The sequence below is a fragment of the Suncus etruscus genome, chromosome 2 (genome assembly GCF_024139225.1).
Source record: "Suncus etruscus isolate mSunEtr1 chromosome 2, mSunEtr1.pri.cur, whole genome shotgun sequence".
Lineage (NCBI taxonomy): Eukaryota > Metazoa > Chordata > Mammalia > Eulipotyphla > Soricidae > Suncus > Suncus etruscus.
In genome coordinates this window covers 32,303,931-32,320,291 of record NC_064849.1, presented here as the reverse complement: position 1 = coordinate 32,320,291, position 16,361 = coordinate 32,303,931, and the positions used below count along the sequence as shown (strand labels likewise).

The 16,361-nt window shown below is 49.1% G+C and overlaps 2 protein-coding genes across 2 annotated transcripts in view; one reads left to right on the top strand and one right to left on the bottom strand.

Annotated features, from left to right (window-relative positions):
- LOC126000887 (reticulophagy regulator 2-like) overlaps positions 1-16,361 on the top strand; it is a 545,054-nt gene that overhangs the window by 406,472 nt on the left and 122,221 nt on the right. The gene's annotated exons all lie outside the window — the stretch shown is intronic.
- NHEJ1 (non-homologous end joining factor 1) overlaps positions 7,336-16,361 on the bottom strand; it is a 101,068-nt gene continuing 92,042 nt past the window's right edge. The window contains exons 6-8 of the mRNA XM_049768051.1: positions 8,282-8,399; positions 7,869-7,981; positions 7,336-7,551 (exon numbers count right to left, since the gene is read on the bottom strand). Coding sequence (XP_049624008.1) covers positions 7,477-7,551; positions 7,869-7,981; positions 8,282-8,399 — 306 coding nt within the window. The 3' untranslated portion in view covers positions 7,336-7,476. The remainder of the gene's footprint in view (positions 7,552-7,868; positions 7,982-8,281; positions 8,400-16,361) is intronic.

The window sequence follows — 16,361 nt, the reverse complement described above, 5'->3', positions numbered from 1 at the left end:
CCTTCGATGAATGGCCCATGGGAGACACCCCAGCCAGCCCTGAATCATTACAGTGCATGCTACGTGAGAAAGGTCAAGTGTCCTATGCTCTTGTTCCCTCCCCGTCCTATAGGAACAGATTAAGTCAATAGAGTTTCGTTTGGCACCGTTTCGCTATTTTCGTTCTTCAAATCCTAAAAATGCATCTACACTTTGACCGTTCAATAGTCCAACGGGGCTGGTGCTGGGGCCTCCCTCTCCTTCACCTCACTGCCTGGCGACACCTCCACACCTCCACAAGCTTCGTAGCTGCCATTGGTGCCCACCCAGTGCTTCGTGGGCACGTGAGAGCCAGAGCAGACCTGAGTCAGCCGCTCCAAGAGGCTGGTCCCCTGCCTTTCGTTCACTATGTATCACTGTGTTTATTTTTTTCTCCCTTGAACTTGCTCCAGACATATGACATCCTTTCTCTTTTTCTTTTTTTCTTTTTTTTTTTAATTTGGGGGCCATACCTGGTGGTCCCCAGCTCTGGGAACGCTTCCAGTGGTGCTTAGGCAACCATGTGGTGCTGGGGATTCTACCTTGCCTGCCAAACACACATTCCAGTCCCTTAGAGCCAAGTGCCTGGCCCTCACGGCACCTTTCCTTGCTTCCAAATGCTGCCACACGGTTTCTCTTTGCCCGTGTCCTGCTCTTCTTGTTCTGTAAATCATTTGGCCATGTTTCCTCTGAAGGAATGAGTGCTCGTGTTCAAGAGAGCAGTCAGCTGGCCACGGCCGTGTTGGGCTATCAGGCTCACCTTCATACATCACTAGCGGATTATTATTTATGTGACTGTCTTATCGGGTTACCAACAAAACAGAAATCTTTATGACCAACTCACCTGCCCCCAACCTGTCTCTTCCTGTTCCTCCTATGGGTGACATCGGACCAACTGGTATTGTTTGGCGCCTTGCCAGGACTAGACAGCAATAATAAACGAAAGGAAGCTCTTTCCTTCTTGCTGGGCAGCACCTTTCTCAGCCTTGGAAAGGGGCTCATTTTCCACTGCCCCCTGCCAGAATTTGGGGAAGTACAGCTCTCAAGCCCGGGACAGAGATCAGGGCCTAGGGCCCAATGCCCACCAGCTCACCAGCTTTAATGCCTTCTGCCCCCCTGATCACCTTGGCGGGCTGGGGGTGGCCTGGAGAAGCAAGAGAGCATGCCATTCCGGAGGATTACCCTCCTCCTGGCTCCTGTCATCCATTCCTGACTGCCTGTCGATCCTATCAGGGGTCCATAAAGCAAGGAGGACTCTGGCCCGGGAGAGGGGGGTAAGGGGTTAGGCAAACAGGCCAGGGAGGCAGCTGGTTGAAATTTAACCACAATATTCTTGGTCTCTATTGTTTTGAGTGAGGCCCAATATTTCCATAGTAGGATCATAGGGTCTGATTAACTGTGTTGGACAACAATGCTGGGCTGCGTCGGGCTTCCCCTTCCAGCTGCCAATGTGCAAAGGTAAATACAACACCCAGATTTCTTCAGGGGCTCCCAGCAGTCCCCCAACCCCACTTCCCTATTCTCACTGGCTACGGGTTTTGGTCCTAATGTGAGAGGCGGAAGGAAGAGAGAGGTAGGTACTACACGCTCCTGTAACTCCTGGCCTGGGGCCCGGTAGGACAGCCAACACAGGCCCAGCCTTCCTGGGTGACTCAAAGGCTGAGTGCTCCCCAGTTCCTGGAGTCCTTCCAGGACTGCTTCCGGGTTCCCCAAGGCTGTAGAGGTCCTCAGGAACCCAGGCAATTTGGTCTGAGGGGTGCTCAGGGTGAGGGAAGCACCATAGACTGACTCCAGGAGAGGAAAAGAAAATGGAGTATGGGTCAGTCTGCCTGCTTAGAAGAGTCTCACCAAGGCTTGGCTAGCTTGCAGTGTATTGCCTAAACATCTCTGGATACCAAGGTAATGACCTAAAACCCCCCAAAATTACAAACTCTAATGGGCCAGCACAAAGCTGCAAATACTTCATGGTAGGTTCTGGAATAAAACACTCAAAGCTAATTGGTCCTATCTGTGGAGAAGCAACCTCAAATTCTCTCCCATCTGCTGGTTTTACTCAAGGTGAGATTCTCTGAGGTCCTGTCCAAGGAACCTAAGAGAAACAGCAAAAAGGAGCCTGAGGCAAAAATGCTGTCACTTGCAAACAATTCCCAGAAGACAATACAGTCTTCTCTCCTGTACATCCCTCAACTTTTTCTGGTCAGATTCTCTACAATTCTGAATACTGAGGCTCCTGGCGCTAGGATCAGGACCTAGGAATCAAAGCTCTGCTGCTCTGAATCCAGTGGTTTCTGTCAAGTCTTTCTCAGAGCTGCTTGCTCCTTCAGAATAGCCTCCTCTATGGGGAATTAGCAGATAGGAAAGACTTCAGGTTTGAGGTGGAAAAACGCATGTCCCATTGCAGCACCCACACCCAGGGAACCTCAAATCACACCCATTGGCTAGCATGATCCCACTAGGGTACTCTCCGTGAAAGGATTAAAAGGGACCCTGTTTCTGAGGGCGGTGATCTACAAGCATGGAGGAAATGTCTAAGAGGCAGGACTGTATTCATAGTACAGAGCATAGTGAGGTATAAGCAGATCAGAGGCTATAAGACCAGAGGTATAAGAAGCACCTTGGGGATGTTAGGAGCTCCAGTACTCCAGAGCTCTTTGGAGCAAATCTTCCTACTCTATAAGCAGGAGGTGCATGACATGTCAAGACCACTGGGCAAAGAGGTGGGAAAGACTACGGACACTAGAAGGGTGAAAGAAATAGGAACGGAAAGAGAGGAACCTGTGGAGATGCCTGAACAGGTTAACAGGGCTAACAGAGCAGGAGCTGGGGACAGAGCCCAGGGAGCTGGACAGCATGCCTACCATGTACAAGGACTGGAATTCAACCCCTAAGACCCACATGGCGCCTCAAAAGCACCACTAAGAGTAATGCTGTATTTTAGAGCCTGATTGGCCAAACATTCTAGGCCAAACATCCTCAGTCTCCTGAGCTTTGCTGATGGACCTCACAACAAAGAAACTAGCAGCAGGGCTGGGTATGTTTGAGACCTAAGCACCCAGGTGCAACATCAGACCTTGGCAAGACACACTCAGTCTGTCTGTGGCTTCTTCCCAGGGCCTTCTCTTGTGGTGGGGTACCACCCACTCACTCCCTTGTAAGGAACCTCAGGCTCAGTGGAAAGACGGCCTGGAGCAGTCACCTTGCTTACCCCCTCCTTGATCTGGGACATTGGCAGTGGAGGAAGAGAAGTATCCTGGTGGGATTTTTCGGGACTCAGCCTGGGCTCTGTCTCCTCAAGTGGCTGGGACAGCCCTGAGGAGGTGCTGCCCCTTGTCCTGCCAGCTACTGAGTCTGCCTGGCAGACGCACCATGGGGGGAGGGGACTGGCCTGTCCAGGCCAGGTCGGCCTTGCAGCCTAGGTGGCGCTATTTCTCTACTTTTTAAGCTCAGTTCCTGCAGGCACTTCCTCGAGGTCTCGACTCCTGGTTTGCAGGCTGGCTCGGGTAAAACCACCTTATATTATTTTTTTTTTCTAAAAATACTCCAAAGCAATTGAAAGAGTCCCTTCTCCCACCAGCCAGCCCTGGCCCCAGCCCCGGCCCCGGGGAGCGGGCGGGTAGGCGGGGAGGTGGGCCATGGCTTTATTAAACACAGGGAAAACTAATATTTACGGAATAAAATTTATGGAGCAGCCACGAGAATTCGACCCTTTTATGTGCATGGGGAATGGGGGTTGGGCCAGGCTAGGGGCCTGGGGAGGGGCCCAAGCCAGGGGGCAAGACTGGGGTACAGCCTGGCCAATTTGTCAAGTCAGGGATTTCCCTGGAGTTGCCCTGATGAAAGCTTCTCACCCTCTGCCTCTAGGTTTGGGGAAACTTGTGTGGTGGTATTGGGGTGGGAGGTGGGGTTGTCAAAGTTCCAGGGCCTGAGACAGGTCTTTGAGGGCTGGTTCTTAAGGATGCTTCGGGGATGTCTCCAAGAAGAGAGGACCTTTGGGAATAAAAAGGGTGGGACAGGCAAACTTTTGTTGTTGTTTTTGATTTTGCACACTTGGTAGTACTCAGGGATTACTCCTGGCAGGGCTTGGGAAGACCATATAGGATGGAGATCAAACCTAATGTGCAAAGCAGTGCCCTACCTACTCTATTATTGCTTCAGCATAGGCAACTTTGGGGGGTGGTGGGAGCACACTTGATGATGGGTCAAGGGTTACTTTTGGCTCTCCACTCACGAATCACTCCTGGCAGTGATTGGGGGATTATATGGGATTCAAGGAATCAAACCCAGGTGGGTTGCATGCAAGGCAAACAACCCTATCTGCTGTACTATCTTTCTGTCCCAATACAGGCAAACTCCTTTTCTTCCTCCTTCCCTTCCTTTCTTTTTGTTGAGCCACACCCAGCAGGGATTACTCCTGGCTCTGCACTCTTCCTTTCTTTTTGTTGAGCCACACCCAGCAGGGATTACTCCTGGCTCTGCACTCAGGAATCACTCTTGATAGGCTCAGGGGACCATATGGGATAATAAGGATCAAAACTGGGTTGGCCACATGCAAGACAAACATCCAACCTGCCGTATGTAGGATTTCTCCTCCTCATCTTTCTTAATCTTTCAAAAAGCAACCAACTCACCAAAGTGTTCATAAAGCACTAGCCTTTACATATAGCTGACCTAGGTCAATTCCGGGTGCCCCATAGCTTCCCAAGGAAAGCCAGGAGTGATGCCAGAGAATAGAGCTAGGAGTAAGCATTGATGTGAAGTCATCTATTCTTAGGCAGAGAATTCCAAGGAGGTCCGATGTCACTCCCTGGCACTTCATGATTCCTGGAGCCCCGAGCATTGCCACATGTGACCCCCCATAAAAACAAACAAACTTTCTTTTGAAATCATGAGAAAATGTATGTCTTTAGGATTTTCCTCAGTGTTAGGAGGATGACCAAGCCTTTGATTCCTCTCTTCACCCCCACAAGATTAGAAAACAGCTCCTGAGACATGCAGAGCAGCAGAGGATTATCCAGGTCACAGCATGGCACAGTTTATTCCCAGCTTTCCAGGGTGCCCTCCACGGAGCCTGGGAGCCAGATTGAAGAATTGGGCGACCAAATTATACCACCAAGCAGCAAAGGAAGCAGAGGGCTTTCCTGATGAGTTGTTCTGCTAAGAGTCCCACTGACAGATCTCATCCCCATAGCCACTACAGTGGGGGGCACTCTGTGAGTAGGGAGAGGAACAACCCTCCAGAGAAGAGGCTGACCCAATGGGCTGACAGCCCATAACGAAGGCTGAAGAAACAGCACAAGGGTGTAAGGTACTTGCCTTGCATGTGGTCAACCGAGGTCCTATTCCTGGGATTGCATAGGGTCACTGAGCCCCACCAGGAGTGATATCCCTGGGTATAGATCCAGGAACAGGCCTGGGGCATGGCTGAGTATGAACCCAAATGCCCCCCTCCATCCCGAAAAAGACCGAATAAGACAGAAAAGAAATCTGAAGTCTGCCCTCTCCTCTTGGTGGATATTCAGCAACAGGTGACCTTTGCAAAGTTCCTTTGTGATTTCAGGATGCCTTTCCTGGTGGTGACAGCATATATATATATATATATATATATATATATATATATATATATATATATATATATATATGTATGTATATATACTGTTGCCAGGCACTCTCAGAGCACTGGGTCTACTTACTTAACTGTATTCCTGGGGTTCCATTTAGATTCATTTGGGGAACATTCCCATGGGCGCTCAGGGCGACTGTGTGGGGGTGCTAGGGATGGAGACTTAGAACCAGCAGGGCAAGGCTATGTGTGTGTGTATGTGTTTAAGGCCATACTCGATGGTGCTTAAGGGTTATTATTCCTGTCACTGCACTCAGGAAACACTTCTAGCAAGCTTGGGGGACCATATAGAATGCTAGGGATCAAACCTGGATGGATTCATGTTCAAGGCAAATGCCCTACCCATTGTGTTATCACTCTGGCTCCATATATTGTTCTTAGGACCATTAAAGGTCTTGCTATTAATGGAGCTGGAGTGATAGTTCACTGGTAGGCACTTGCCTTGATTGTGGCTGATCCAGGTTTGATCTTTGTGGCTTCCCATATGGTCCCTCTGACCACTACAAGGAGTGATTCTTGGACACAGAGCCAAGTATGATCCCAAAACAAAACAAAAATAGGGAGGCCGAAGAGATAGCACAGTGGTAGGGCATTTGCTTTGCAGCAGTTGATTCTGGACCGATGGTGGTTTGAATCTCAGCATCCCACATGGTCCCCCGGGCCTGCCAGGAACAATTTCTGAGCACAAAGCCAAGAGTAACCCCTGAGCACTGCCGGGTGTGATCCAAAACCAAAAAACAAACAAACAAACAAACAAACAAAAAATAGGAATGAAACCAGAGGTACTGCATGATTGTAAGAAACTAAATCAGGGAAGAAGACCTCTATGGGGTGTGTCCCCATCCCATCCTCTACCTAATAGCTCCCCAGAACATCTGGGTTCTAATTTACTTCCCATCTCTCTGAAGGAAACTTCCTGATGTTCTTATCTACAGGAAAAATCGAGCAAAAATAACTGGGGGAACCTGAGATCTGCTAAATCAGGGCTAGTAGCCTGGAACCAACTTGGTGGCGCTCTGCTCCATATTCTGCACCCTGCTCCCAGCAGGCTCTGTTGTCCTGGGGAATTCCTAGAGTCCCTTCCTGTTCCCTGTGACCTGCCTGTCTTCTTCCTCCTTCTCATCATTCTGCTATTGAAACAGAGCAAAGGATGGTAGAAAGTAAAGGTTTTTTTTGTTTGTTTTTGTTTTTTACCTCCTCAGGTGGAAAACCCCTTGGGCCCCACGAACTTGGAGCACTTTTGGTTGAAGCCTTCACCTGGTCATGGAAGCAAAATGCAAAGGAGCCAGCCTACCTATGACTGGGTTGGGGGAGCAGTGCCCCCCAGTGGGGCAGGCTCAGGCAGAGTGCTTGAGGTACCCTGGCTTCTGCACGCATACTACTCTGGCAAGGGTGCTCTGAGAAGGGGTGCGACGCTGGACTGGACCCTTCGGGTGCTTCTGGAAACAACAGCAGTGTGGGAACTGGCATGGTGATACAGGTGGCATGTGTGTATCTATCAAAATGACCTTGAGAGCAAGCATTTGCATGTGCTTCTTATTTATTCCCCATTAAAGAGAGGGTGGCACATGGGATAGGCTTGGGACCCCACACAGAAGCAGAGCAGCACACAGAGTGCTGCCCTTTGGTTGGCTTGTCCGGTGTGTCCAATGTCCAAGGCATGTCCTTGGTCTGGAGAACCCTCTAAAAAAGAGAGGGGCGGTGGGAACCACTGCAGACTGCAGACTGCATCCCCATGGTGGTTGCCTGTTGGTGTTTCCAAACCAGGCCCCGATTCCCTTTCAGGGGTGCTGGGAGCCTGTCCATGGGTCAGCCTCGGCTGTTGAGGTAGGGCCAGGCTAATTGAAGAGTCCCCGGAGCTTCTTCCTCTTGGCCTTTGAGAGCTGAGGTCTCTGTGTAGGGCCCGCTGTTTTCTGAGAGGACAAAGAAGCTGTGTCAGTGGGGATGGGCAGCCCCAGCTCGGTGAGGTGGGGATGCCTCCCTTCTGTGATGCTGAGCAGAATGCAGCCTGGAGGGAGGAACTGGGTTGGGATGGACACTGGTGTCCATATGGGCAACTGGACATGGATTATGATCCCACCAGAGGTGGGGGGAGAGGTGGGGAACTGTCCACCCAGAAACCCAGAATTTAGAAGTCTAGTTACAGACCACTCTTCATTACTGTGTGAGTAGCAACTGGGGGATGTGTTGGTGCATGGCGTTGACCATCCTCAGAATGCTCCCAGCTCACCTCAGGCTCTTCTTTGGGTGCTAGGGGTGATGGCTGTGGGCAGTCTGGCTCTGTGGGGAGCCTCAGAGGCTGAGAGTCAGTTCCTTGCAGAGAGGGGCTACTGGAAATGGCTCCTGAAATGAGAAAGGGGGTGGGAAGAAAAAGTGGGGGGGACTCTTTGCCAGAAAACTGGACCCCAAATCTAGACATACACACACACACACACACATGATGATTTTCATTTGTTATTTTTGATGGGGCAGGAGGAGACTGAAACTTTATTTATTTATTTGTTTATTTATTTTGTTTTTTCGGGCCACACCCGTTTGATGCTCAGGGGTTACTCCTGGCTAAGTGCTCAGAAATTGTCCCTGGCTTGGGGGGACCATATGGGACGCCAGGGATTCCTGACATGGTGCCGCCGAGTCACTCACCTGGGCCTCGTGTCTTTAGCTCCTCTTGAACCTCTTGTCTGGTGACAGCCACATAAAGGCTCTGCAGATTTGTGACAAAGGGTCTTCCATCCCCAGTGTTGCAGGATCCTGGAAGCTTCTGTGGGGAAGAGGAGCCGTACGCATCAGTGAGGCTGAATTATCAGAGAAAAGAAGACTGCTGGCCCCCAGCAGAATGGGCACGAATCCCAGGAGGATTTCGAGAAGATTGGGCCTACGGGAATCCTGCAGCAAGGCCACTGTAGAAGGGCCTGAGGAGTAGCTCCAGACACAGCTTCCAAATGTTCTAAGCACTCAGGCCTGTTAAATGGTCTCATGAATATTTCATGAGATGCCTTCTTCCAAAGGGAGCATTTTAAAGTCAGATTTAGGAAACCTTCTTCGTAAATGGTCCCTGAGCTACACAGATGATGATTTTCATTTGGTATTTTTGATGGGGCAGGAGGAGACTGGAACTTTATTTATTTATTTATTTATTTATTTGTTTGTTTGTTTATTTATTTATTTTGGTTTTTCAGGCCACACCCGTTTGATGCTCAGGGGTTACTCCTGGCTAAGTGCTCAGAAATTGCCCCTGGCTTGGGAGGACCATATGGGACACCAGGGGATTGAACTACGGTCCTTCCTTGGCTAGCGCTTGCAAGGCAGACACCTTACCTCTAGTGCCACCTCGCCGGCCCCGAGACTAGAACTTTAAACCTTGGGGGTGGGGACCAGGACATGGTGAGAGGCATGGTGGATCTAAGCACCTCGAAGGGTGGAGACACTAACACTGATGATAGGTCAATTATGGAAAGATGCAGAACCAAGAGATGGTAAAGTGGGGGGAAGGCATTTGCCTTGTACATGATAGACCTGGGTTCAATCTCTGGTACTCCACAGGGAGCCCAAAGTCATGCCAGAAGTGATCCCTGAGAATAGTCAGAAGTGGTCCTTGAGCATAGAGCCATGTAAGCGCTGCATAAAGAGCAAGGAGTAAGCCTTGAGCAAAGCCAGTCAGTGTGACCCAACACCCAAACACCAAAGGAAAGATGAATGACTCTACCAACTCTCGCCAACTCAGAATCATGTTTTACTCTTCCACTGGTATCCTAGAGAAAGGGAAAGGCTGAAATCCAAGCGAAAGAGTGAAATGGGAAGGAGGAATGGGAAGATGAGAGAATAGGAAGAAGTGGAAGTGAGCAACATAGAAATCCCTCTATAAGATGCCCAAGAGAGCCCACTGTACCCCAGAATGCATGGGGGTGGGGTTTGACCAGAAATAACTGGTTCTGGAGAGATGTTTAAAAGCTTCACTTTTCTTTTTAAGGGACTAAAGCATAGAGAAACATGAACAAAATTTCAGTCTAGTGGTTACTGAAAATTTCGTAAGGGGGTGAGCAGGAAAAAAAGGTGGTGAAAGGCAAGAATGCGGCCACGACTGGGGAACGTCCACGGTTTCTTCCACCACGTGGTGACGTGTCGATTCACACCCGTCACCGCACACTTCACTTACTTGTTCACACTAAAGAGATAGGGCAGCACTGAGTTGAACTTAATGGGGCTAGAGACTGAGGACAATAGTATAAATGAATTGAGGGGGCTGGATCCCAGGACAATGATGAAGGCATTTTCTTTGCAGGCTGCCAACATTGGTTCAAGATCTCCAGCACCCTGGGCCTGGAGCATAGCAAGGAGGGTGCTTGCTTTGCATGCAGCAGACCTGGATCCAATAGCTGGCATCCCAATTGTTCTGGGCACCACCAGGAGTAATTCCTGCATGCAAAGCCAGGAGTAACCCCTGAGCATCGACAGGTGTGGCTCCAGCATCCACATATGGTTCTCTGAGCACCACCAGGCATGGCCCCCGAATTAAACCAAATAACTGAAAGGGAAGGGGAACTGCTGAGGCAGTTCAGGGCCTGTGATGGCTTTGCCTACAAGCTGTCACAGCCCTAGTTTCATCATCTGGTCTCTGGGGCAGCTAAAACAAGGCCAGTCTGGGGACTTGTGACTAGGCCCTAGCTGGAATCTTTTTGCTCTCTGAACACTTACTGTGGATAGAGCAGGATGAGAGAGCGAGGACCCAACCTCTGAGCCCCACCAAGTTGGATCAGAGCTTTCACACACACTGGTGGTGATGGCAGGCCAGAGCTCAAAGATGTGAATTCCCACCTGCCATCCCCAAAGTCCCCTACACCCTCCAACCCTTCCAGTAGGAAGATAATGCTCTCAGACCAGGAACTTCACTGGAAGCTGCAGACAAGCCAGAGTCTAGAGTCTAGACAAGTTACAATACAGGGTACTGGGGCACCCCAAAGGGGGCAACATCAGCTGTACCCACCTACTCCCTCAGAAGGATGTTGCTCAGTGTGCAACCATGCTCAAAGACAGGACTTCACCCTCAACATGGACGGTTACACTATCACCTATGCCGGGGCAGCCCCCCAATGTGTCTTCTCTGGTGGACACTTCCTGTTCTCTCTCCCCACCCATTAGCGCTGATAGGTACTGCAAACACACACCTCCTGGGGAAATCCATGTTTCAGTGAGGAAATCCTGGGCATCTTCCTCATTAGCTCTTTTTTCCTCAGTTAAGAACACAAGATGGTCACGTGACCTCTCAATAGTAGTGTCAGCCCAGCAGGATCACAGGAAACCTGATGGAAAGTTACAGCGAAGACCACCAAGCTCGTGAGTCTAAACAGAAACCTGAAAGACTCAACTAGCACTAACCACAGCCCAGTAAATTCTCAGATAAGCACTTCAGTCACACTATGGAGCAATATAACAACTATTCCAAATGAACTGTTTTGGTCTAAGTTAGGATAATTTCATTTGCCTGGGTGGTGGGGAGAGATTGGGGACATTGGTGTTGAGATTGGTGTTTGAACATTTAATGCTTGAAATAACTATATTATGAACAATTTGGAAAATCACGGTATTATGATAATTTTTTAAATAAAGAAAAAAAAGCACGTTAAAAAACTCTTATCAAGGCCACAGACTGCCAAAGGGTTACCAAAATGAACAGAGAGAAACAAGAAAAAAAAATGGGTCAGGAAGGAAATTCCAGGGAGAAAGTTGTCAAGAAGCAGACCCTACCCCCATTTCAATCAACCAACATTTTATCGGCCACCTACTGTGATACAGAGTTTATATATACTGGGGAATATAGTGCAAAAAGGAGATGAGCAAAGAGAGCAAATCCCTTCTCCTCTTCTAGAATGGGGAGAACAAGTACCAATATAAAGCTAATTAAAACACGACTCTCCTGGAACCCGAGAGACAGCTGAGCCGACTGAGTGTGCTTTGCATGCAGAAGACCTGGGTTTTGCTCTCAGCATGCCTTTGCTCCAAACTACCTGCCACTGGAAGCGAACCCTGAGCACAGAGCTTGTAATATCCTTGAACACTATTGGATGTGGACCCCAAATAGGAAAACAAACAAACCTTTCTGAGAGCTGGCAAGAACAACCATGGAGAAGCAACAGTGAGTACAGGTAACAGAGGCTGGGGAAGATCACACCTTCTGGTGCTCAAGGGCTACTCCCAGGTCAGTGTTCAAGGGACTATGTGGTACCAGGAGGAACCTTAGTTTCCTATGTGCATGGCCTGCACTCCAGCCCATTGAGGTATCTCCCTAGTTCTTAAACTGCTACTTAATGTTTTTAAATAAAATTTCTCTTGAAGGTACATGTCACAGTATTTGAAAATGAGTATACATATATTAGAAAAACATATACATGGGGCCGGAGAGATAGCATGGAGGTAAGGCGTTTGCCTTTCATGCAGGAGGTCATCGGTTCGAATCCCGGCGCCCCATATGGTCCCCTGTGCCTGCCAGGAGCAATTTCTGAGCCTGGAGCCAGGAATAACCCCTGAGCACTGCCAGGTGTGACCCAAAAACCAAAAAAAAAAAAAAGAAAAAGAAAAACATATACATAAAATTTTAAATAATATAAAATCAAATCTTTATCTACATAAATGAAGAAAGGAAGGAAGGAATAAGAAAAGAAAAAGAAAAACAGACACTTTTTGTTTTGTTTTGTTTTGTTTTGGGCCACACCCGGCAGTGCTCAGGGGTTACTCCTGGCTGTCTGCTCAGAAATAGCTCCTGGCAGGCATGGGGGACCATATGGGACACCGGGATTGAAACCAACCACCTTTGGTCCTGGATCGGCTGCTTGCAAGGCAAACGCCGCTGTGCTATCTCTCCGGGCCCGAAAAACAAACACTTTTGTTTTTTGTTTTTGGGCCACAATCAAGTTTTATTCCTGGCTCTGATTTCGGGGATCACCCCTGAATTGGGGAACTGGGGATTAAACCCAGGTGGGCTGTGTGCAAGGTAAGTGCCCTACTAGCTGTCCAATCACTCTGGCTCCACATTTTTGTTTGTGGGCCACAACCAGTTCTGTTCAGAGGTTACTTCTATTATTCTGTGCTCAGAGGTCATCCCTGGAGGTGCTCGGGGGACCATATGGAATTCTGGGATCGAACCTGGGTTGGCCTGTGTAAGGCTAATGCCCTAACCACTGTACTAATGCTCCACACACCCCAACCTCATTAAAAAATTATTTCGTGGGGCCGGAGAGATGGCATGGAGGTAGAGCATTTGCCTGGCATGCAGAAGGATGGTGGTTCGAATCCTGGCATCCTATATGGTCCCCTGAGCCTGCCAGGAGCAATTTCTGAGTGCATAGCCAGGAGTAACCCCTGAGTGCTGCCAGGTGTGGCCCAAACCCCCCCCCCCAAATAAATAAATAAAAAATAAATTAAAAAAAATTATTTCGTTTTGCCACAGCTGGCGTTGCTCGTGGCTTATTCCATGCTCTGAGCTCAGGAATCATTCCTGGCAGGCTCAAAGGACCATATGGGGTGCTGGGGTCGAACCTGGGTCAGCTGCATGCCAGACAAATACCTTACCTGTAGTGCTATCGCTCCTGCCCAGGCTCTGCATTTTTTTAAACAAAGATGAGAGGACATCAATTCTTTTTCTTTTTCTTTCTTTCTTTTTTTTTTTTTTGGTCACACCCAGCAGCACCAGGGGTTACTCCTGGCTCTATGCTCAGAAATCACTCCTGGCAGGTTTGGGAGACCATATGGGATGCTGGGATTCGAACCACCATCCTTCTGCATGCAAGGCAAATGCCCTACCTCCGTGTTATCTCTCTGGCCCTGAGAGGACATCATTTCTGAAAGATGTAAACGGAGTGACAGAAGAATCCAGGTGAGCAATGGTGGAAAACCCCAGAGTGCCTTTTGTTGGTGCTTGGTAACAGAGCTCTCCCTTCTCTGACAAGAGTTCCAACTGGGGGGACTGGCTAGAGTGATAGAGTGAAAGTGACAGTGTGTAGGGTGCTTGCCTTGCATGTGGCCAACCTGGGTTTAATTCCCAGCATCCCTATGCCCAGTGAGATCTACCAGGAATGGTCCTTGAGCACAGAGCCAGGAGTAAGCCCTGAGCACTACTGCGTATGACCCCAAAACAATGACAACAACAAAAATGAAAAACGGGTAGAAGAGAGTTTAAAAGTTAAGATGCTGGGGCCAGAGAGATAGCATGTAGGTAAAGCATTTGCCTTGCATGTAGAAGGTCAATGGTTCGAATTCCGGCATCCCATATGGTCCCCTGAGCCTGCCAGGAGCGACTTCTGAGCATAGAGCAAGGAGTAACCCCTGAGTGACAGGAAAAAAAAAAAAGTTAAGATGCTTTCCTGGGGCCAGAGAGATAGCATAGCGGTAAGGCATTTGCCTTGCAAGCAGCTGATCCAGGATGGACGGTGGTTTGAATCCCGGCATCCCATATGGTCCCCCAAGCCTGCCAGGAGCAATTTCTGAGCTTAGAGCCAGGAGTAACCCCTGAGCACTGCCAGGTGTGACCCAAAAACCAAAAACCAAAAAAAAAAAACCCGATGCTTTCCTTTCATGCAACTGTTGTTCTAATCCTGGCACCACATATGGTCCCCTGAGCATTTTCAGGAGTAGCCCCTGAGTACATCTGATTATCCCTCCCATCTCCCACCACCCTTTTCACACACACAAGAAAATTATATATAAGAGCACTAATCCAAGGGTTAAGGCTTTGCTACATGTTTCCCTGAGAACCTCCTTATGTTGTATGGCCTGAGAAATCCTTGCACTGTGGTGCCTGATCAACACCTCCTGGTCATATTCTGGCTTTCACGTTGAACTTCCAGCCTGGTTCCCTGAGAACTGCCAGGTGAGACCCCAGGTTCCCTGTGTACAACCTGAGAGGCACCCCTCAAAAGACCCACAGAAATCAGGAGCTTGGGAAATCACTCAGAGGGGTGCTGTACATGCCTTCCCATGGGATTCCTGCACTCAAAACTTGGCACCATATGTTCCCTTTCTCCAGCATTACCAGGCATCTCCCTGGTGACCCCTAGGGTGATTCTGGGGAATCCAGGGAGAAAACTGGAACCTTTCACTCTCTGAGCTCGAGTGGCTCCCATTCATTTCAGTTTCAGATAAACTCACAGACTCACAACCCCAAGCCCCTTCTCATCTCCCCCATGTCAGTGACCAGAGAATTGATCATCATTTTTCAGAGATTCCTGTGATGTCGAAGGACAGGAGAAGTGTCAGGAGACAGTTCTAATAACCAGGTACCCATTAGCTGGAAGGTCTCAGCAGGGACAGTGAGGAGGTCAAGTTCTGAGGGTCTTTGAAGGTCTGATCAACAGAAAATGCTGATGGACAGTGTGCAGGGCATAAGGTAGGGATGACCATCCCAGCATCTAAAGTAAAATCCCTAAATCAGTAATGACCAGATTGGCCTCTGGTTCACAGGACAGGCCCAACTATCACTCCAACCCCAGAGAATGAACCTCTTGTCTGTTACCTCAGCCCAGCGTCAAGGCAAAGAGCCTAGTGTGGATTTTTCTGAAACTGAGGGATCCATGGGCCCTATTTTACTGTTTTAATTTGTTTTCTGGAGCTTTACTGGCTGTACTCAAGGCTTGTTCCTGCTCAGGGATTAATCCTGGCACTGCTTGGTGTACCCTATGAGGTGCCAGGGACCAAACCCAGTTCAGTTCTATGCAAGACAAGTGCCGTACCTGTTATATTCTCTCTCTCTCTCTCTCTCTCTCTCTCTCTCTCTCTCTCTCTCTCTCTCTCTCTCTCTCCCCTCACCTCTCTCCCTTCCCTCTCCTTGCTCCCCTCCCTTCTCTCTCCTCTCCTTCTCCTCCTTCTTTCTCTCTCTTCTTCTCTCTCTCCTCTTTCCCCTCTTCTCTTCCCCCTTCCTCCTCCCTCCCACTTCTCTCACTCCTCCTTCCTCCCCCTTTTTCTCTCTCTCTCTCTCTCTCTCTCTCTCTCTCTCTCTCTCTCTCTCTCTCTCCCCTCTATCCCCCCCCCCCTTGGAAAGGTGACTGTTTGTTCAAGTTCTCTTATTTTTTCTTTTTTTGGTTCTTGGTGTTTTGAGCCACACCCGTGACACTCAGGGGTTATTCCTGGCTATGTGCTCAGAAATCGCTCCTGGCTTGGGGGGACCATATGGGATGCTGGGGATCAAACCTAGGTCTGTCTTGGGTCAGCCACATGCAAGGCAAATGCCCTACAGCCGCGCTATCGCTCCAGTCCCATTGTTCAAGTTCCATCTCCATCTTCCAGAGATAGTGCAAGAGGCTTTTCAGTCTCCAGTACGTTCCCAAGACCAAGGCTTCATGCTCATTTCCATTATCCTGATCTAAGAGAAGGGCATGTGGGGATGAGGACATGAGAGGAGAGGAAAGTTTTGCTCTCCTGCCACACACTGAAAAGAAACAGCTTTCGATAAACTCTTTGCCCAGCCCCTCGCATCTAGGACACCTGTCTCTTCTCTACCTCTTGCTCCCCAGCCAGGCTGGGCAAGAGGCTCCTCCATGTCCATTTGAAAGCGATGTCCTCAGGATCTGGACTTGGAAAAGAGACAAAACATGGCCCACATCACCCAAACGAATCCTCAGAGCCTGATAGCGTTGAGAGGCGAAAACACTTTTTTTTAAAGAGCCTAATAGATTAGAACAAAACAAAAAACACTAGTGGGGCAGAGAAAGGAGATGGCTACTGGGGGCAAAAT